The 23,831-nt window shown below is 32.8% G+C and overlaps 1 protein-coding gene across 1 annotated transcript in view; it reads left to right on the top strand.

Annotated features, from left to right (window-relative positions):
• The window catches only part of LOC132744923 (uncharacterized), a 42,069-nt gene extending 21,330 nt beyond the window's left edge, over positions 1–20,739 (top strand). The window contains exons 2-6 of the mRNA XM_060733716.1: positions 1,941–2,535; positions 4,136–4,294; positions 5,310–5,456; positions 12,001–12,070; positions 13,367–20,739. Coding sequence (XP_060589699.1) covers positions 1,960–2,535; positions 4,136–4,294; positions 5,310–5,456; positions 12,001–12,070; positions 13,367–16,686 — 4,272 coding nt within the window. The 5' untranslated portion in view covers positions 1,941–1,959 and the 3' untranslated portion in view covers positions 16,687–20,739. The remainder of the gene's footprint in view (positions 1–1,940; positions 2,536–4,135; positions 4,295–5,309; positions 5,457–12,000; positions 12,071–13,366) is intronic.
• Positions 20,740–23,831: the final 3,092 nt, after the last annotated feature.

The following is a 23,831-nucleotide window of genomic DNA, read 5'->3' on the forward strand; positions in this document are numbered from 1 at the left end:
TGGTATAAAAAGTTATCCCTTGGAAGCATTAAAAACAGCAAAATTACATGAAAATTGCAGACAACCTGCAAAAACAGTTGCTGTCACAAAGTACATTTCATTATTTATAGACACTGAATGTATTTCTTAGAAAGAATTAGATTTATGTCATGAACTACATGTATTATATTGGTGTTATTAAATGTTGTTCTAAACATTACCATGAACATATTCATAGGACAAAAAATCAAATACATGTAGCTTGAAATTTAATCTTCTAAAAAGTCCTTAAAAAATCAAAAAAGGTCCTTGATATGTCCTGGAAAAGTCCATAAATTTTCAAAATATCTAAGAGTGGGAACCCTGCTTTATATATTGACAGATTTATTGCATATTTGGTAGGAAAATAAGTTGCATGATATTCTTCCTTTGGATGGAGTTAGGGGTCAGTTGGGTCAAGGTCACCAGTGCTAGAAATAGATTTTTTATACTTTTGCCCATACAGCCTTTATTTATTGACAGATTTATTTCATATTTGGTATGAAAATATCTTGCATGATATTCTTCCTTTTGATAGAGGTAGGGGTCAGTTGGTCAAGGTCAAAGGTGCCAATAACAGATTTCTACACATGATTGGTTTTCTTCCATACAAATTAGCTACTTCACTCTCTCTAAAGTTAAATTATTGATAACAGTGAGCGCGTGGGCATTTGTGTTTATCAAGCACAGATTCTTGTTTCACCTTAAACTGTTAAACAATGATAGAAAAATAAAAATATCATGTAATTGTATTAAGTACTTCATTTGGTGTAATTCCCAAGAGCTGAATCCGTAATGTACCGGAAAACGATGTTTAGCTAGGTTTTCAAAAAGGTCAATTACAATCCCTGATATTTTAGATCAAAGCATAACATAATAATATATTGCAAATGTCAGCAAAATATTTTGACTGTGCGAAATTATTATTTTGATGGACCAGCGGGGGAGAAATATAGTGAATGAAAAGCAAATGTAGGCGGTTTTCACAGGACTATTGAAAATAATGCTTAAAACACTTTGAAATAAATAAGACACTCTTATAGATGTAAATGATTTTTTCCCCTTCAACCCCCCCCCCCATAAATGATACAAAAATAAATTGGTACGAACAATTGTTATGTGGAAAATGCTTGCAGTATTAAGTGAAATGCCAAGTTGTTAAACTCAGATTTTTATTGCCGATCACATCGAATATGGTAGCATTAACATTAAGGGTGTAACGGTATACCCTAGGACTGTGTAATTATATCATAACTGATTCCACACTGTACAGTTCACGGTACAACAAAACGCGTATACGCTAGGACACAATACAGCATTTTAAACCATTTTCAAGCGAATTTAATTATTTCAGAAAAAACTGCAGACAATGAATATAAATCTGTTTGAGAAAATCCACTGTCCTGCTAGCATTTGCTAGTAGAAGTTTGGATTGTGAAAGAAAAAATCAAACACGGCCGCCAGGGCGTAAAAGATTCTCACGATCCAACTGATGTTTCTAAATATTTGATATAAATGAAGTGACTTGGTAAAAAAATCAAACCGCAGACGCCATTTGTATTGTAGTACATGTAGATCTACTTTCAAACGGAAAAAAAAATTTCCTGCAATTTAAATGACCAAATTATTTTCTGCTGATGATTGTCGACATGCCTTGATGAGATAAAAGGTCTGTCAGGTCTTTTGAACTTTGTCAAAATAAATTAATTAAATGTCTTTGTGTGATTTTTATTTCAGCAAATCTACTGTATATCATTGATTGTTTAGTTCACCTGAGCACAAAATGTTCAAGGTGAGCTTTTGTAATCACAATTTGTCCAGTGTCTATCGTCCGTCCGTGCGTCATTCAGATGGTTACAAAACTCTTAACACTAAACTATTTATATAAGATTTTAACAAAAATGTTTTGTTTGTTTGTTTAGATATCGGTAGTTCATCAGGATGACACATCAACTTCAGTTAGAGAAGAAAAACTACAGACAGTGGGTAAAGGCTGGTTTAGGACTTGGGTATTTAAAGGAGGGACTGGTACCATTCTGTAATGACATAGCTGACCAACAACATAAGGATATCTTACAGAACATAAGGTCTACAAAATCATTACCATCAACTGTGACATGTGGCAGCTGTCAAGTTGATACTCTCAAGCCAGACCATAAGCCAGCAGGGACTGCTGGAAACAAAGTTTGTCCTCTTGGGCAAGTAAGATGCAGCTGTTGCTTTACTAAGGGCAAAACTGCTTGTCCGAACAACATATGTGGCGCCATCTATGACTTTATTGTGAAACATCATGCATCTTCACCACCTGCACCTTACTGGAAAAACAGCGATGCTCAACAGTGGTCAACAGACCCTTGGAGCATTTGTCAGTGTTTTATAAATGCTCCAGGGTACAAGCAGAAGCAATCTGCTAGTGAAACTGATTGTACTGGGTTATTACACCTATTGATAAATAACCAGTATTTTCATAGCCACATTGCATGCAATGTCACTGGAACAAACAACCTGTTTTCAAAGGTAAATCATTATTATAATTTCTCTTACTTATCTTTAATCAGCTCTATTGTAATGTCAATGATGTATATTCAGCATCAAAGTAAAAGAGAAAATGAAAATTTAACTATGAAGGTAATGGAGTAATTCACTAATGATTGACAACAAATGTATAAAAATTCACCAATCGTTTTTATTGCAAAATTTGATGTAACAATTCACAAGGCTTGTTGTTAATATTTACTGTAAACATGTACAAGTGTAGATTTGTATATAGAACTGTTTGTATACAGGCTTTTTTTCCCCTATCCCATGGGTCCATATAAGGCTCCATTCCCAATTCATTTTTAGCTCACCTGTCACAAAGTGACATGGTGTGCTTTTGTGGTCGCTTTTCGTCCGGCTTCCATCTGTCTGTAAACTTTTACTTTAAACGACATCTCCTCATAAACAACTAAGCCAATTTCATCCAAACTCCACAGGAATGTTCCTTAGGTAGTCAATTTCAAAAATGTTCAAAGAATTTAATTCCAAGCAGAACTCTGGTTGCCATGGCAACAGAAAGAAAAAACATTGAATATCTTCTTTCAGAAAACTGTAAGATCTAGAGCTTAAATATTTGGCATGAAACATCAACTAGTCAGTGTCTACCAAGTTTGTTCAAATGAATGCTTTGGAGTCAAAAATGGCCCAATCCCGGGTGGTCATTGATTTTCCTTATTTGTATATAGTAAAAACCTAAAAAATCTTCTTTTAATGCCCAAAATAGCTAGAACTTAGATATTAGTCAAAATTGACTCCGTCCCAGGGGGTCATTGTTTTTCCCTTTATCATCAGTATATAGTAAAAACTTAAAAAGTCTTCTTTTAAAAAACCCTAAGAGCTAGAGCTAAGATATTTAGCATGAGACATCTTCAAATGGGTGTCTACCATTTTTGTTCAAATAAGGGCCATGGGGTTAAAATTGCCCCACCCTGGGGATCATTGATTTTCCTTATATGTATTTAGTAAAAACTTAAAAAATCCAAAGAGCTAGAGTTTAGATATTAAGCATGAACTATCTTCTTGTGAGTGACTACCAAGTTTGTTCAAATAAAAGCCTTTGGGATAATATTGGCCCCGTCCTGAGGGGGGGGGGGGTCATTGTTTTTCCCTATATATTACTGTATAGTAAAAACTTAAAAAATGTTCTTACAGCTAGCGCTTAGATATTTATCATGAAACATCTTCAAATGGGTGTTTACCAAGTTTGTTCAAATAAAAGTCATTAGGTTAAAATTCGCTCACTGTTTTGGACGTTTCGGACATCTTTAATTTCTGATCGGTTTCAATAAGATTTATTTAGCTTTGTTTAAAGAATTTTAACATCTTGAATTATTGCTGGCATATTTTCCCCAAATGATAAATTTCACAATTAATTTTTTGTCCCAAATTGAAAAGAAAATTAAAGACACAATTATCCCAAATTTGCCATGTGGCATTTTCCCAAAATACAGGTATAATTCATAATTGCATTTTATATGTAGGTAAGTACGAAAACAATTTTCAACAAAACAATTAGTATTGCTTAACACTGTATATTTATGCATAGAACAATATTGAACTTGTGTTTTCTATTTGATAGGTGCGTCAGTATAGGAATGATATTTTTCACTCAAGTAGTATGGAATTAAAAGAAAGTGAGGCAAATACTTATATTGACGATATGATTAAAGTTTTACAAGATGGTAAGGAGCTATTCCAACGATCAGATGCCCAGATAGCGGTGAAGAAACTTGAAGATGTAAGTTAAATAAATTGAATTATGTCAGTTTGAAATCTTTATGGTGTTAACTTATAATGATTTAAGATAACAAGCCGCTTAATTTAGGACAAGGTTTAGGTAACAAAGTTTGAACTGGTAAATTATAGTCAAATTCAAAAGATAATTTCCTTAAGTTAATTGATAAAGTCACATTAAAATACATAATTATGTACCTTTTAACTGTTACAATATAAAGAAAAGAGATCTTATTGATTAGTACAGAGTAACTTACAAAATCTTGAACTTATAAAATTGGATAAACTTCTAAAATCCGAACAATTTTCAAGGTTCCGAAATTCTATATAATTCATACCTTTGAATTTCAGGACTTCTTAATTCTGAATTCCTAACAGTTTTGTGTTTAAGTTTGGGTAATATCAATTGAACATTTACTTCCAATTATATCCGAAAATTGAAAAAGGGTGTGAAGGTTTATTATACTTGAGATAATAAAACCTGAAAACATTTGTATCTTCCAATTAGCTGTGACCTGTATAATTCATACCTCTGAATTTTTGTACTTGTAAATTGTGAAGTCAAAACAATTTTGCAAAATTTAAATATCTTTCAATTAGCTGTGACAACAATTTATCTTTACCGCTATTAAAATCTCAACCAGTCAAGCATATCAAACCCTTGATTTAAGTGTGAAATTAAGATACTGAGAACATGAAACCTTCTTAAAATTCAAACTTTCGCAGCTAGTCCCAGGTTACACTGAAATATAATATTATATAACATTATGTAGAAATCAACAAAAGTAAGAAAATAAGAGGCTGATAGCCAGATATCTATAACAAACACCCTATATAACGGTAGAATTAAAAAGTCCACTGAAAAAGTGTAGGAGTTAAAATAAAGGAGCAAAGCAGATAATATTGAAATAAAGTTTGACCTTACATATAATATGTTGTATAGAAGAGTAAATATTATAATTCCCTTCGCTACATTTTATTTCTCTGAACGAAAATATAACAAAAATATTTTTCATCAGCTGAAGGAGAAAGACTTCATTATAACTACTGAAGGGTTTGAAGAAATTCTGAAACAAATCAAGGAAGAAATGGAAAATGCTCCAACTAAAGAGGAATATGAGGAGCTCAAAAATAAACTTGAAACACAGATGTCCAAACTGAAAGAGGTAAATCTTCAAGTTTCAATTGTTTGTTTCCAGTTAATATACCGGTACATGTATTACTTACATCCATAGTTTTTTTGTATGGCAGACCGGTATTATTAGCTTGTCAAGGCACGCAGAAAGGTTTGCAATCTATGTGAAATCATATTGCCAGTTGTCTGTTGTTACAAGTCTCTTTTAAAGAACCCAAAGAGCTAGAGCTAAGATTTTTAGCATGAAACATTTTCTAATGAGTGTCTACCAAGTTTGTTCAAATATAAGTCCTGGGGTCAAAATTGGCCCCGCCCCAGGGGGTCATTAATTTTCGTTATATGTGTATGGCATAAACCTAAAAAAACTTCTTTGAAAAAAACCAAATAGCTAGAGTTTAGATATAAAGAATGAAACATCTTCTTTTAAGTGTTTACAAATTTTGTTCAGATAAAAGCCCTGGGGTCAAAATTGGCCCTGCCCCGGTGGTCATTGATTTTCCTTATATGTGTATAAGCAAAAACTTAAAAATCTGCTTTGAAAAAAACCCAAATAGCTAGAGTTTAGATATTAAGCATGAAACATCTTCTAGTAAGTTTCTACAAAGATTTTTCAAATTAAAGCCCTGGTGTCAAAACTGGCCCTGCCCCAGGGGTGTCATTGTTTTTAACTATATGTGTACAGTAAAAACTTTAAAAAATCTTCTTTTAAAAAAAAACCCAATGAGCTAGAGATTAGATGTTTAGCATGAAACATCTTCTGATGAGTGTCTACAAAGTTTGTTCAAATAAAAGCCCTGGGGTTTAAACTGGCCCTGCATTGGGGTGGCCTAAATACAGGTGAGCGACCTCAGGGCCATCATGGCCATCTTGTTTCAAGTTGTTTTCGATGCCGAACAAAAAGATATACAAGAGACATTCAATTTTAGAGGCGGACTGTAAACTGTTACCAATATTAATTCAAGATTAAAGGATTTTTTTTCAGTGGAAATAATTCATTCAGCAGATGTACTTTTTTTTAAGCTCACCTGAGCATGCTCAGGGTGATATTTTAGGATCAATGATTGTCCGTCGTCCGTCCGTTCACATTTTGTTGTTAACACTCTAGCGGTCGCATTTTTGCCTCAATCATCATCAAACTTGGTCAGGATGCTTATCTAGTTGATAGCTCGGATAAGTTCGAACATGGGTCATCTCGGATGAAAAACTAGGTCACAAGAGCTAAAAATAGAAAAACCTTGTTAACACTCTAGAGGTCACATTTTTGCCTCAATCATCATCAAACTTGGTCAGGATGTTTGTCTAGGTGATAGCTCGGATGAGTTCGAACATGGGTCATCTCAGATGAAAAAGTAGGTCACCGGAGCTAAAAATAGAAAAACCTTGTTAACACTCCAGCGGTCACATTTTTGCCTCAATCATCATCAAACTTGGTCAGGATGCTTATCTAGTTGATAGCTCGGATGAGTTCAAACATGGGTCATCTCAGATGAAAAACTAGGTCACAAGAGCTAAAAATAGAAAAACCTTGTTAACACTCTGAGGTCACATTTTTGCCTCAATCATCATCAAACTTGGTCAGGATGTTTGTCAAGGTGATAGCTTGGACGAGTTTGAACATGGGTCATCTCGGATGAAAAAGTAGGTCACCGGAGCTAAAATTAGAAAAACCTTGTTAACACTCTAGCGGTCACATTTTGGTATCAATTATCATCAAACTTTGTCAGGAAGCTTGTCTAGGTGATAGCTCGGATGAGTTCGAACATGGGTCATCTCTGATGAAAAAGTAGGTCACTGGAGCTAAAAATAGAAAAACCTTGTTAACACTTTAGCGGTCACATTTTTGCATCAGTCATCATCAAAGTTGGTCAGAATGCTTGTCTAGGTGATAGCTTGGATGAGTTCGAACATGGGTCATCTCGGATGAAAAAGTAGGTCACCAAAGCTAAAAATAGAAAAAACTTTGTTAACACACTAGCGGTCACATTTTTGCCTCAATCATCATCAAACTTGGTCAGGATGCTTGTGTAGGTGATAGATTGCATGAGTTCGAACATGGGTCATCTCAGATGAAAAACTAGGTCACCGGAGCTAGAAATAGGAAAACCTTGTTAACACTCCAGCAGTCACATTTTTGCCTCAATCATCATCAAACTTGGTCAGGATGCTTATCTATTTGATAGCTCGGATGAGTTTGAACATTTGTCATCTCGGATGAAAAACTAGGTCACAAGAGCTAAAAATAGAAAAACCTTGTTAACACTCTAGCGGTCACAATTTTGCCTCAATCATCATCAAACTTGGCCAGGATGTTTGTCTAGTTGATAGCTTGGATGAGTTCGAACATTGGTCATCTCGGATGAAAAACTAGGTCACAGGAGCTAAAAATAGAAAAATCTTGTTAACACTCTAGTGGCTACTGTTTTGATCCAAACATCCTGTAAATTGGGCTGAAAGTTTGTTTTGATGATTTCTAAGTCAAGTTCGAACATGGGTCATCTTGGATGAAAAACTAGGTCACACCACCCAAATATTGAAAAACCTTGTTAACATTCTAGTGGTCACATTTTCGACTCAATTATCATCAAACTTGGTCAGGATTCTGTCAAGGTAATTGCTCAGATGAGTTCGAAATCGCATGTGAAACTAGGTCACCGGAGCTAAAAATAGAAAAATCTTGTTAACACTCTAGTTGCTACTGTTTTGATCCAAGTATCCTGGAAATTGGTCTGAAAGTTTGTTTTGATGATTTCTAGGTCAAGTTTGAATATGTGTCACCTGGGTAAAAAACTAGGTCACACTGCTCAAATATGGATAATCCTTGTTAACACTGTAGTGGTCACATTTTTGACTCACCTGTCATGAGACTTGGTCAGAATGCTTGTCTAGGTAATTGTTTGGATGAGTTTGATGGGTCAGGTGAGCGATCTAGGGCCATCATGGCCCTCTTGTTGTAGATTATTTTCGACATTAATAGCCAATTTTCTCATCTTGCAACTACTTATCACAGCCTCTTGATATTTGGTATACAACATTAACACGTGGTCCCATATTATGGGATTAGATTTCAGGCCTGTCGCTCATCCATATCCTGTTTGCCAACTTAGTTTAAGTTTCGACATTTATGGTCAATGGTAGTAAATTTTTGTAACAGTTTTCTCAGCAACTACTTATCACAGCCTCTTGATATTTTGTATACAGCATTACCACATAGCTCCATACTGTAGGGATTGATTTGAGGTCTGTTGCTTATCCACTTCCTGTTTAAGGACTCAATGGTCAATGGTTGAAAATTTAATAACATTACAGCATCATGATATTTGGTATACATATGCAATCGGCCTCTTCTGTCTTTGACCCATTTTATGAAAATATATATACCACATATCCCATTTTGAATGCTATCGTTAAACTGTTGACAAAATTTTACCGTAAAAACAATCATTTCGTTAAAGGCACTCACCTCCAGATTGTAAAATGAAAAAAATGCAGAAAAATTTCAGGTTAACAATAAATACTGATCTCTGTTTAATGAATCATGAATGAAAACACCCTAATATTTCAAGCTAAAGTTTAAATCAATATTCTTCCATCATATGTATTATATAATTGCTCAATTATAATTATGCCACCGCAGCATCTGCGATGCGGTGGCATATAGCGATTCACCTGTGTGTGTGTGTGTGTGTGTGTGTTTGTTTGTGTGTGTGTGTGTGTGTTATATAGATTATATAGTGAACTTAAAAAATCTTCTTGTGAAAAACCACTAGTCCAATTTAAACCAAACTTGCCAGGATTGATCCTTGGGTGAAGGGCTTCCAAAGTTGTTCAAAGAATTTCATTCCATGCAGAAATCTGGTTGCCATGGCAACCGAAAGAAATTATAAGAAATTTAAAAAATCTTCTTGTAAAGACCCAAAAGGCCTAGAGCTTAGATATTTTGCATAAGGCATTGTCTGGTAGACCTCTACCAAGATTGTTCAAATTATAGCCATGGGGTCAAAATCGGCCCCGCCCCAGGGGTCATTGATTTTCACTATATGTACATATAGTAAAAACTAAAAATACCTTCTTGTAAAGACCCAAAAGGCCTAGAGCTTAGATATTTTGCATTAGGCATTGTCTGGTAGACCTCTACCAAGATTGTTCAAATTATAGCCCTGGGGTCAAAATGGGCCACGCCCCGGGGGTCATTGATTTTCACTGTATGTACATATAGTAAAAACTTAATATACCTTCTTGTAAAGACCCAAAAGGGCTAGAGCTTAGATATTGTGCATAAGGCATTGTCTGGTAGACCTCTACCCAGATTGTTCAAATTATAGTCCTGGGGTCAAAATTGGCCCGCCCCGGGGGTCATTGATTTTCACTGTATGTACATATAGTAATAACTTAAAATACCTTCTTGTAAAGACCCAAAAGGGCTAGAGCTTAGATATTTTGCATAAGGCATTGTCTGGTAGACCTCTACCCAGATTGTTCAAATTATAGCCCTGGGGCCAAAATTGGACCCGCCCCGGGGGTCATTGGTTATCCTGATATGTTAAAACTTTAAAAAAATCTTCTAGTAATTGACAAATGCTAGAGGTAAGATATTTTGCATGAAACATTGTGTAGTGAAGCTCTAGCAAGAGTGTTCAAATTATAGCCCTGGGGTCAAAATTGGCCCCACCCTAGGGGTCATTGATTTTCACTATGAACATAGAGTAAAAAATTAAAAAATCTTCTTATCTGAAGGTACAAGGCTTAAAGCTTTGATATTTGGTATATAATATCATCTTTGGGTCCTCTACTAAAGTTGTTTTAATTATGCCCCTAGTGTTGAAATTGCCCTGCCCCAGAGGTGCTAGATTGCCTTATATATATAAAGTAAAAACTTGAAAAATCTTCTTCTCTGAATTGACAAAGGCTAGAGTTTAAATATATGGCATGAGACTTTGCGCAGTGAACCTCTACCAAGATTGTTCAAATTTTAGCCCTGGGGTCAATATTGGTTCTGCCCCAGGGGTCATTGATTTACATTATGTATATCTAGTAAAAAAAATAAAAAATATTTTTGTCTGAAGGTACAAGGCATAGAGCTTTCATGTTTGCTATATAATATCATCTATAGGTCCTCTACCAAAGTTATTCAAATTTTTCCCCTGGTGTCAAAACTGGCCCTGCCCGGGGGCATGATTCTCATTATGTACACATAGTAAAAACAGAAAATAAAACAAATGTTTTCTGAATGGGAGAAAGCTTCAGCTTAGATATTTGACTTGACATGTTGTTTGGTGGACCTGTATCAAGATTGTTTTGAATTAAACCCTTGGGTCAAAATTTTGCCTTGACCAAGGGGACAGTGACCTACTTTCTTGTCCTTTGATGTACAGCAATGAAATTTTGACCATGTGCACAGTTTTAGTTGAAAAATTGAACTTTGATATCAGGTGACCTAGATTTTGATAATGTGACCTACTTTCTTGTGCTTTGATCTACAGCTATGAAATTTGAACCATGTGGACAGATTAAGATGTAAAGTGGACTTTGATATCAGCTTCCCTAGATTTTGACAAAGTGTCTTACTGTGTTGTCCTTTGATGTAGTCATGAAATTTAGGCTGCGTGAAATATGACCTTCACCACCAAATTCACTAGACTCAAGTGCATTGATATATTCCTGCTCTGATCTTTTATTTGATTAACAATAGATTTAATCACTAATCTGATAATAAGAATTAGATAGGTCAGGGACCTATGCATTATGACAATCTTCATTTGTATAGAAACAAAAAAAATATGTCCCTACACTACTATTTAGTGTTGTATTAATGCGGTGGCATAGCATTTTTCTCAAATGCAATCTTGTTTTTAGGACAACAAATAAATACAAATATCAAAGCCAAGGCACTTTATTAGTTTCCCTCTTTGTTTGAATTATGAACCAGAATTCCATGGTCACAGGTTGTGATATTTGTCCTGTACTATCACATGGTAAGAATTCACAGGTCAGAACAAACCTAAAAGATCTATAAAATTATGATACAAGTATATCAATAAATAAACTTGTTATCTGAACTTGGTAAACCAGGAGGTGCTTCAGCCTCAGTATCATGAAGAGAGACTGCCTCTGAAGCAATGTTGTTAAGTCACCTACAGGTACAGAGGGGACTTTAAAGGTTTACCCTTTGTATGTTCATCCACAAATCTGGATCCCACGATCACCCAAAAAGTGATGAAAATATTTTTTGAAACTTAGATATGGCTAGAATTATGCATGTTTTTGTTTTTCTGTAATGTTGAAAAATTTGGTTGCAATGTCAAAAATAGACAAAAAATATGGAAAATATGGCATGAAATTTTTTTCATGAAACTTAATGAAATAAGGCAATACAGCCTTAATATTCTTCGTTGATAATAAAATGTACATGTATGATTGCACCAAAAATGTCAAAAATTCTTTGTAGGGAAATCGTCCATTGCAATATAATTGATTTTTAATGAAGGAAATTTGATTTGATGTTCTTGAGATGGGCCACTGAATGTTTATTACTGAAGAGAACACAATGATTATTTATATGATACTTTATGCTGTAGGAGATGAAAAGACTCAAAGAAGAAGATTCTCCTCTACAAAAACAGCTAGAATATGAAAGGGCTAAATCAGGTATGTTATATGGAATATTAAAAGGCTAAATCAGGTTTTTTATAAACAATATATGAAAAGGCTAATTCAGTTTTATTATATAGAATATGAAAAAGCTAAATCAGGTCTGTTGTATAGAATATAAAAAGGCTAAATCAGGTATGTTGTAAACAAAAATATGAAAAGGCTTAAAATCAGGTAGTATAGACAATAAAAAGTCTAAATCAATTATATGTATAGAACATGAAAAGGCTAAATCAGATATGTTGTATAGAATATCAAAAGGCTAAATTAGATATTGTGTATAAAATATGAAAAGACTAAATCAGGTTTGTTGTATAGAATATCAAAAGGCTAAATCAGGTATTTTATACACAGATTGAAAAGGCTAAATCAGGTATTTGTATAGAATATGAAAAGGCTAAATCAGATATTGTGTATCAAATATGAAAAGGCTAAATCAGGTATGATGTATAACAGTGACTCTCTGTTGATGAGTTTCAGTTTGTGTAATGTTTGCTGACTAACTGATTTGTCTTTATAATTCAAGGCCTCAGTGCTGTGTTCCTTTTTATATGCCTCAAAGAATTTCGGGCATATTATGTTATACCCCCTGGCGTCAGTCTGTCTGTCCGTCCGTTAGCAATTTGGTTTCCGGAGCATAACTTAAGTTCCATTTGGCCCACAATATTCCAACTTCATAGGATGATTGTCAATATTGGGTTGAAGACCCCTATTGATTTTGGGGACACAAGGTCACTATGACCTTTAAACTAAAAACAGTTTCCGGAGCATAACTTAAGTTCCATTTGGCCCACAGTGTTCAAACTGTATAGGATGATTGTCCATATTGGGTAGAAGACCTATTAATTTTGGGGTCACAAGGTCAAAGGTCAAGGTCACTATTACTTTAAAACTGAAAACAGTTTCCAGAACATAACATTTCTATTTGGCCCAAAGTGTTTAAATTTCATAGGATGATTGTCCATATTGGGTAGAACACCCCTATTGATTTTGGGGTCATAAGGTCAAAGTTCAAGGTTGCTATTACCTCAAAACTTAAAACAGTTTCCAGAGCATAACTTAAGTTCCATTTGGCTACAATATTCAAACTTTATAGGAGGATTGCTATTTTAAGGAGGAAATACTTTATTTAATTTATGTAATATTTTACAAATGCTTCATCCTTACTAAAAAAAACACTTTCGGGCAAATAATGTACCGCCTAGCGGTGCTCTTGTTTTAATATATTTCTGTAATATTTACTCATTGATTTGTTCTTAACAATTAGAATCCATATTATCATTTAAATTACAGAATGGCGGAAAAAGCTGATAGAAGAGTATCACAAAACCCTGCTGCAGGTTCCAACAATACCTTTACAACCAAAAAGTGAAAAATGTAGCTTTAATGAGATTTATATTAGACCCAAAATTATGAGGGAAATAAAAGGAGAAAAGGAAGAGATAAAGGAAGTAAAGGTTAAAACAATGTCTGAAATGTTCACAAAGAATGGATTCCCCCAAAAATCTGTATATGTTCTAGGAGATGCAGGGTCAGGAAAAACTAGTTTTTGTAAATATCTGGTCAACTGTTGGTGTTTGGCACAAAGTGAGCAACATGAAGCTGACAGTGAAAATGAGATGCATGGGGGTGGAAATGAAAAACATGGAGGTGACAATGAAGAACATGGAGGTGATAATGAAGAACATGTAGGTGATAATGAAGAACATGGAGGTGATAATGAAGAACATGGAGGTGACAATGAAGAACATGTAGGCGATAATGAAAATGATGACAATGAAAATGAAGGTGACAATAAAAATGAGGAGCATGAGGGTGGAAATGAAAAACATACAGGTGATAATGAAGAACATGGAGATGATAAAAAGAAACATGAAAATGACAAAGAAAGTGAAGATAGCAGTGGGAAGTATGGAAATGACGGTAAAAGTGAAGGTTGCAATGACAAGCATGGAGGTGATAATGAAGAACATGAAAAACAAGGAGATGGCAATGAAAATGAAGGTGGCGATGAGAAACATAAAGAACATGAAAGTGACATTATAAATGAAAAGGTAAACGAGAAACATGGAGGAGATATTGAAAATGAAAAACACATGGGTAACATTAAGAAACACGGAGGTGACCGTGATGACATTCAGGATGAAAGTGATGACATAACAAACTCTAAATTCAACAGTGATGACTATGAATATGACAGCAAAAGTTATGAACTTAAATTCAATGGTGTAAAAGAGATGAAAAGATTTAATTTTTTATTTTACATACCTCTTAGACAGTATCAAAGAATTGATTCTATTGATGAAATGCTTCAAAAACGTTATCAAATGAAAATGTTAAACACACTTCTTGAAGAAGAATCCTCTAGAGTTATGATTTTGCTTGATGGCTTAGATGAATGGTCATCTGAAAATGTCCCAGAACATAGCATCTTTAAAGAATACACAATAGTTACTACTTCACGGCCATGGAAATTTCATACATTAAGATTGAGTGATGTGGAGGTTGAACAGTCACTGAAACTGAAAGGGTTTGATTTTAAATGTGAAAGGGAAATGGTATGTAGGACAGTCTCACAATTAAATGTTAGAAGACATGCTAATAAAGAAGCTAGAGATTGTAGGGAAAAGCTCAAAGAAGAGTCTCTGAAAAGTTTTAAACAGGTACCAATTATGCTGCAACAACTGATATGTCTATGGTTTGATGGTAAACTCGATAAAACCTCAAGATGTGCCATCTACACTGGTATGTTAGAATTATTCTTCACCTGGAATGACATGAAAACTACAGGAACAAGTACTGGCCTAATGAAGGGTACCCAGAAAGTAAACCTCCCTCAATATTTAGCAGATAAAACCAAATTAAGATTAAACAGACATTTAATTCATGAAGTGTCACAGTTGGCTTTTGAGACACTATTTAATTGTCCTAAGAATAAGTCCTTGTCATTTGACATTTGTATGTTTGATGAACTAGAAATATCAGATGAAGTAAGAGAAAATTGCTTGAAACTTGGAATAATTACAGAAGATGAATGTCCAAGTTTGTCTGTATCAGAACCACCAAGCTCATTGTTCTCTTTTATTCACAAGTCAATGCAAGAATTTCTGGCTGCAGTCTACATTGGTATTAATTTTAATACAAATATTGGTTCATCAGGTAGTACAGGATATGTTGAATTAACCAAAAAGTTTATTAATGAGGTTTTTCAGAAATGTTCAACAGTAAATGACATATTAGAGCAGTCAAATGTTGTCATTATGCTATGTGGTCTAGAACCTAGATTAGCAACACCTGTTTCAAAATACATATATGATACTGTGTCAGAAGACTCTCGTGTTCAGGAATACAGGAGAACAATAAGTAGTGACTTTTATATGGTTGATAGTTGTATTACTGATATTCAAAAGCTTATTATTGAGTTAATAGAAGAATCAAATGCACCATGTAGTGAAGGAAGTAATCCTGTGTTTTATATAGGAGATTTGACCATTGATGAATTCAATCAGTATTGTGATATTGTTTGTTCAAGCATTGATCAGCATCAAATTGTTTCTGACTCTGTTCTGTCTATTAATGTGAAATACTTGAACACAAAAAATGTTAAATTTACAAAATATTTACCATTTTTTTATCATCTCGAAAAAATTGCAATAACATTAGAAAGTTTATCAAGTACACAAAGTGATGATGGTACACAGAGTAATGAACAGACAATTGATGAGATTAACAATTGTGTTTCTGAGACAATAAAAGTAAATACTTTAACATTAAAATCTTTGTCTCTTGAAAATGTTCCAAACACTGACATATATTACCCAGTGTGTAAAACAGTTGTTAGCAACCTGCCTAGTATGGTCAATCTTTTAGCAATATTGATGCATTCAATAAAAATGAGCCATAATGATATTACTACATTCTGTAATTTTCTTGAGGGAACCAGACATCTTGAACAAATAGATGTTTTCAATGTTTTATGTATATGTAGGGACCAGCATGATGTAAATTTATCAAAACATCAACAACTTCATTACCTTGATTTGTATGATACTGTTAGAGTGATAGATGTTGATACTACAAACCTTGAAATATTTAGATTTAGTGAGTTAAAAGATAATTATGAGCAAATATTTGATATCATTAAACAATCTTACAAATTAAAAAAACTTATTTTGAAAGGAGATATGCACTTTAAATCTCAATTATATCATGCCAATATAACAGAGAGACTAGTCAGAGTATTACCATTGTTACACAATCTCAGTAAGCTTGAGTTAGGATATTGTAGGTTTACTGACAATATAATACAGTTACCTTTAGAGATGAAGAGTTTAAAGGACATTAGGCTTGGTGATGTAATAATGAGTTTGACAACATGGCAGAAGTTTGTTGATAGTCTTCCTAGTATTCCTCATACTGTAGATGTGAGTGTATTTGAAGTATATATAACAGGAGATGGTGAAGAGTGTAATGCTGGTATGTTTATATTGACATTACAAGGACTTAAAGGAGGGAAGAGAAATGATGCTATACAGCATGTAATAAATCATCATCAGTTATTTCATGTTAAAAGTGATGACAGATATTTCTTTTATTTTTCAACGAAAAGGTGATATACATGTAATATACATGTAAAGCATGATGATTACTTTTGTTTGAATTTTCACCAAAAATGTGAAAAAGTATACATGTAGTTAACTTAGTGTTTAAAATACATTAGTCCATATTAATAGTGATGATAAATGTGTTGGTGTTGTTTTTTTCATTTTCTACAAAAATATGGTTTGAATTTTTAACATAGTGATATAGGATACTTGCAGTTAACATAGTGTTTAAACTGAATTATGTTATGTTAAAATGACATAAATTTGTTTCTAAAATGATACTTATGACAAGTTAAATATTGACATATTGTTGTACAGTTAAAGAATGAATATTATCACATAAACCGCGACGCAGGAGTGTAATCAAGCCATTTAATAAAACAATATTACACTTGTGTAATAACACTTTGATGTGACGTCATACGCGCTATATAGAAACATACCATAAAAACGAGTGTTACAGTATGGGCGCATCATTGAAAAATTACTCAGTTTACTGTTCTTAATTTATATATGTGATAAATAGAATATTATATTCATGTAGATTCAATACTAGATTTATTGAACTCGTTGAATAAAACAATATTATACAATATGATTTTATTCAACTCATTCAATAAACTTAGTAATAAACTACACTCATTCAATATCCTCTATTTATACATTATGATAGAATATATATCATGTGAAATATTTTGTTGTTTAATATTGATTTCTTGTCATTTTAACAAAATGTATTTATAATATTGAAATTGAAGAAAGTAATATGCCAATTGTGTTTATAAATATATAAATAAATTGAAAGAAATGCAGTGAAATATAATACATATAATTATTGACCTTAGTAAGGGTAAAGGTTATTTCTTAAAGATCAGGGATAGTTTTAAAAAAAAAACTGATTTGAAAAAAGTAATGTTCTAATTATAAATAGAAAATAGATTTGTAAATAAACAAGTACATATATAAATTAATAAGTAAATTTCATGAAAATATCATAAAACAAATGTTTCATGTACAAGGTCAGAAAAAGTAAAAAAATGTAACATGCAAATACAAGTTATTTGATATATAAGACAAGGGAATAGTATATATAAATACCAGTTTTATGATATACATGACATGAAAATGGTATAAAAAGTACCAGTTATATGATATATTGGACAAGGGATTGGTATTTAAATGAATACCGGTTATATGATATAAAGGACAAAAAATGGTATATATAAATACCAATTATATGACAAGGGAGTGGTATATATGAGTATCAGTTATATGATATACAGGACATTTGAATGGTATATATGAATACCAGTTTTATAAAATATAAGATAGGGGAATAGTTTATATAAATTACAGTGATTTTATGCATACCAGTTAATATATGATATATTTGACAAGGGAATGGTATATGTTAATACCAGGTATATGGATGCAAAAGTGAATGTTCTGTAAAAATACTAGTTATATGAATGTAGAAGTGAATATTCTGTAAAAATACTAGTAATATGAATGTAAAAGTGAATGTTCTGTAAAAATACTAGTTATATGAATGTAGAAGTTAATATTCTGTAAAAATACTAGTTATATGAATGTAAAAGTGAATGTTCTGTAAAAATACCATTTATATGATATATATGACAAGGATATGGTATATATAAATACCAGTGATATGATATATAGGACAGGGGAACAGTATATTTTATTACCATTGATATGATATATACTAATTTTGATTATATGACATATATAATAAGTAAATGGTATATATATTTTTTCAATAAGATGAGAAATGTTTACTTGTTTTATTTTAGTGATTCCTTTATGATTTGTTTTACGTTGTAAATATGGAAAAAAATATATTTTCTAATAATAATGCAAAACTATTGATGTGTACAAGTTTATTCAGTTAGTTAGTGTAACTCAGATTAGTGAAAGGGACTCCACTGAGAATTTTTTGACAAGATATGATGGGAATTCTATTTTCAAGGTTTCATACTATTTGATAAAAATCTATTTCAATAACTTTTGTGCAAAATTTCAGATCATTTGCTCACGTTGCTTATCTAAAATACTAGTAATCATTTAAGCTGGACTACTTAAAGAATAGGGAGAGCTTTAATTTAGTAACACAAGACTTAGTGTATAATTGGCATCACACTGGTTGAATTTCTGCATGCAAGTTAGTATCTAAAATTACTGAAGTGAAGGAAATGGGTTGAGATGCTTGTTTTATGCGGTCATCTAACATGATGAACACAACTCATGTAACTCTGATTTGCCTTATTGCATATTTATGCGCCCTTTTCGACCTTGAAATTCATGGTTAAGTTTTTGCATGTAAGCTGGTATCTCCATAACTACAGATGGGGATGGATTGGAACTTTAGGCACATATTTGAATGCATAATAGGTCACTGTTCAATGAACATTAGTAAGACATGGATTTTGACAGAATTATTGCCCTTTAATCTTCATTAGATGATAGATCTTATTAAAAAGAAATGCAGTGCTTAAGAACTAGTTATCTGCACTTCTTATCTTTTGAGTTATTGCCCTTTGTTAATTCACATATTCACAGATCATTTCTCCTAAACTATAAAAGCTATTGACTTAAAACTTCATAGGTTTATAGATATATTGAGAAGAAGTGCATTGCACAAGAACCGGTACTCTGTACTCAATGGTTTTTGAGTTATTGCCCTTTGTTAATTTTCATACTTAATAGGCTTGTCCAGAGCATAACTTGGTCTTTTTAAGTTTGATTGACACCAAATTTAGTATGTAAGACCTTTTCCACTGACCTGCAGTGCATTGCCTAAGAGTCCATCACAGAGTCCTCCATTTGATCTTTTCCATGGTACTGTACATGTATTTGAATTCACGGAAACAAATTTTTATTTTAGTGGAAAGGTCAATTTTTGGCCTATACAAATATTGGTGCTATTTTTGTGTCGCCTCTACAGAGTAGTGGCGACATATAGGGATCACTTCTCCGTCGTCTGTCTGTCCGTCTGTCTGTCTGTCCGTCCGTCCGTCACAAAACTTGTCCGGACTGCTGCTCATAAACTACTGGTGCAATTTCATCCAAACTTTACAGGCATGATCAGTACCAAGTCTAGTTGTGCATATTGTCAGCATTTTCCGGTTCAATGATTTTTGTCAGAGTTATGGCCCTTTAATAATTTTTAATTTTAAAGTTTGTCCGGACTACTTCTCTTATACCACTAATGCAATTTCAATGAAACTTTACAGGATTGATCTGTAGCTCAAGTCCTTGCGCATATTGCACGGGATTTCCGGTTGAATGATTTTTGGCCGAGTTATGGCCCTTTGACAAAAAGGTGATTTTTTCTGGGTGTTGCCAGATACACAAAAGCTTGTCCGGAATACTGCTCATAAACTACTGGTGCAATTTCATCCAAACTTTACAGGAATGATCAGTACCAAGTCTAGTTGTGCATATTGTCAGCTTTTTCCGGTTCAATGATTTTTGTCAGAGTTATGGCCCTTTAATAATTTTTAATTTTAAAGTTTGTCCGGACTACTTCTCTAATACCACTAATGCAATTTCAATTAAACTTTACAGGATTGATCTGTAGCTCAAGTCCTTGCACATATTGCATGTGTTTTCCGGTTGAATGATTTTTGGCCGAGTTATGGCCCTTTGATAAAAAGGTGTTTTTTTCTTTGTGTTGCCAGATACGCAAAAGCTTGTCCGGACTACTCCTCATAAACTACTGCAATTTTATCCAAACTTTACAGGAATGATCAGTACCAAGTCTAGTTGTGCACTGTCCGTCTGTCTGTCCGTCTGTCACAAAATTTGTCCCAACATGAAATTGGCCATCATGAGGTGACACATGTGATTACTGATCGCTCTTGTGAATAAAATACCCTCTTTCAACCGATAACCATGTATTATGAACTTAGTTATTATCATAACAAAGTTTAAATATTCATTAAAGAAGTCTAGATTTACATTAGAACTGATTACAATATTTGAGTAAAAACGATCATGTACATGTGTTATTTATTGGTTAATTAAACTTGTTGTCACAATTTTGTACCAGATGTAGGAACATAATGTTACAGCATATTTGTAAGCAATGAAATGTTTTATTGAATGTATCCGGTACATAAAAGTACACCATGTTATTAAATGTTTATTGTATACTATAAGAATATATAAATGCCTGTGTATTTCTTCAATTGGTTACACAAGTTTGATTTAAAAGCCCATTAAGCCAAAAAAATGCTATCACTTTTATATTTCAAAAATGTTTCTCATTGGTCATACCCATTGGTCATACATCTGAGCAATCTTTTTTGCATTTTAGAAACTAGTACAGTAATGATGAATAAGTATTTAATATGGAAGTCAAATTACAATTTTGTTTACATTTTGCTATCCTAATCATATTTTCTTTTCAAACCCGATATTTTGTTAGTTGGCAGGTGATAAGAATATTACGTGTCCTGAATCTATTATAACAACATTATAAAACACACATTTGCCCTTTTTTACAAACATAAAAATCTATTCATATCTGAGGCGTAATGTGCCTTTAAACTTTCCATGTATATGTAGAGTAAATTCATCTAGTATATAAGTAAACATATAATTATATGAAGATGTTATTAATTGTTTACTAGGTATATGAATGTTTATGTTTATTTCATGTTATGTTATGTCTTATGAACACATGCATCAGACATGTTTTTTTGTGACTTGGAATTTGAATATCTAATTGTAGTACATTTTATACATCATGTGCATGTAATTATATGTACGTGATAACAAATCTATACAGTATTGGCTATGTTTATGCTTAAAACAATTATAGTTTAGATAATTTAATGCTTGAATATGTTATGTCAATTGATTATAAATCTTAGGATTAAAAATGTTCATTGCCAGCAGTATTCAGTAGATCTATATTTTTTATGTTATGTTAGCATATAATTTGTTGGAGTGAACTAAACAATCTTGAAACTTTTGAAACTATTCTATTCACTTTATATGGAATTTTGTTTATTTATTGAATTTAGCTTGTTTTAATGAAGAATTGGATGTTAATAAGTAACTTAAGACTTCAGGCATTGATTGATTGATATTTTGTCTTACAAGGTTGGTCTACTATTTGTTTTAGGTTTAAAAGTTTAAATATCATCAGAATGGATGCAACAGATCCATCAATTGAATTTATCCAACAATTAAGTTGCATGTATATCAGTATAGAGAAATGTTAACAAAATATAAGCAATATATAAATCTATATGTCATGGAAGCTTTATTTTATAGAGAGCATTGTTGTTTTGCCGGTTTTGTTATTATTATGTAGAGCTACATGTATATCTAATTTAAAAAAAAAATGTTTGATTGTTTTTGATAGCATGAATGTGTGACTTCTCATAATAAAAATTGTACAGAATTGATTTGTATATTATTTATTTCCACTCTCTTACAAAACTAGTTTCCAGTAGGGTATAAAATTTTGAAATTTTACTTCCCACTATTTTCATATAAAACAAACACTACGCTATCAGTACATAAATAATGCTATGTACAATATATATGCACCGTACATTGACTCGTAAAATAAATAATAAAATAAGATAAAACACAATTGTTCGCAATGGAACTGTAACAGGAACAGTTTCCATATTAAACATAGTCAAGGTTTCAAGGTGTAGCCCTGGCCTACACATTGTACCCATCGCATATGACGTAATATAAATTAAACCGCTGGTTAGAACTTGTTACTCCACGTTTTCTAAATATTGTGTGTAATGATAATACTATAATGATCCGGCTGCATTATTAGTAAGCGCCATGTACGGTCCCATTAAGTTTTCCTGGTCTTTCTATTCATAATTCGAATCCTTTTAGTTCTAAAACGTGAATGATTGTAAATCAAAAGTAATCCTTATTATAGTTCCACACGTGTCGATTTTATAAAAAGGCTTAGAGATTCACCTAGCAATCCATTGTATTGCTACAAGTGCCCTTCCATGGTTCCCGCTGTTGCTCGCCAAATGCGACAAAATATTGATATGGCATAATCCAGTCATCGTCTCCCAGGGGACAATAAGTTTTTATGCCACCGCAGCATCTGCGATGCGGTGGCATATAGCGATTCACCTGTGTGTTAGTGTGCGTGTGTGTGTTTGCGCGCGCGCACGTGAAAAGTTGGGCCTTCGCGATTATAATTCTAACACTACAAGTGTTGAAAATTGAATACCGCGCAAGCGGGTGTTAGGGGCGTGAGGGATATTGCATAATTTCAGTATCCGTCATGTACAGACTAAATCAAACTCGAGTCTGCAATTTTCATGTAGTTTTGTTGCAATTAATACTTCTAAAGTATTACTTTTCCAGTTGTTTTTTTTTTTTTTGAAAAATATATGTTCTTTTAGAAATGATTGATGAGAGAGTTTTAAGCAGATTACGAAAGCAAGTTATCGCACAATGCAATTGATTATGTAATTAACGTTCTTTAATAATAACTAGCATTATTGTGCATATATCTATACTAATAAATGATATCATAGTGAAATGATGCCTGTAATCCTATGATATACTTAAAAGTGAAATTAAGGACACGACAACAATTCCACAATGGCCTTACGGAAATGATTTATGAGAGAGCTTTAAGCAGATTATATGAGCAAGTTATCATACATTTTGATTGATCATGTAATTAATGGTATCTGAGGCAACAATAACATAATACAAAGCTATAGTTTGTACACTTACAAATCACAGAATATACCGTATTATTGACGTAATAAGAATAAAAAGATATGGTTAGAATATGAATTGAATGAATCACCATCATGTCAGTAAAATAGAGAAAATAAGAATATTTTAAAGGCACATTGTGCCTAAGAAACCAATAAATGTTTACTTCTTTAGAAAGGGCAAATATGAGTTTGATTATATTTAAATATCGGTATAAAAGCATGCTAGATGCTTGTTACCTGAAGAAAGAAGTGATACATTGATATGATTTGTCATAAAAGAAGCTACATAAACAACAACAAAGAAAGTAGTATTTCCATACAAAATGCCAAATAATTATAACTGTATATTTGCCAAAAAGTAACGTAATAAAAGATGGTTCAGGTAATTGGCCAATGAGTAACTATTTGTAA

Source organism: Ruditapes philippinarum, unplaced genomic scaffold, assembly GCF_026571515.1.
Source record: "Ruditapes philippinarum isolate M1 unplaced genomic scaffold, ASM2657151v2 ctg1305_1_1_1_1, whole genome shotgun sequence".
Lineage (NCBI taxonomy): Eukaryota > Metazoa > Mollusca > Bivalvia > Venerida > Veneridae > Ruditapes > Ruditapes philippinarum.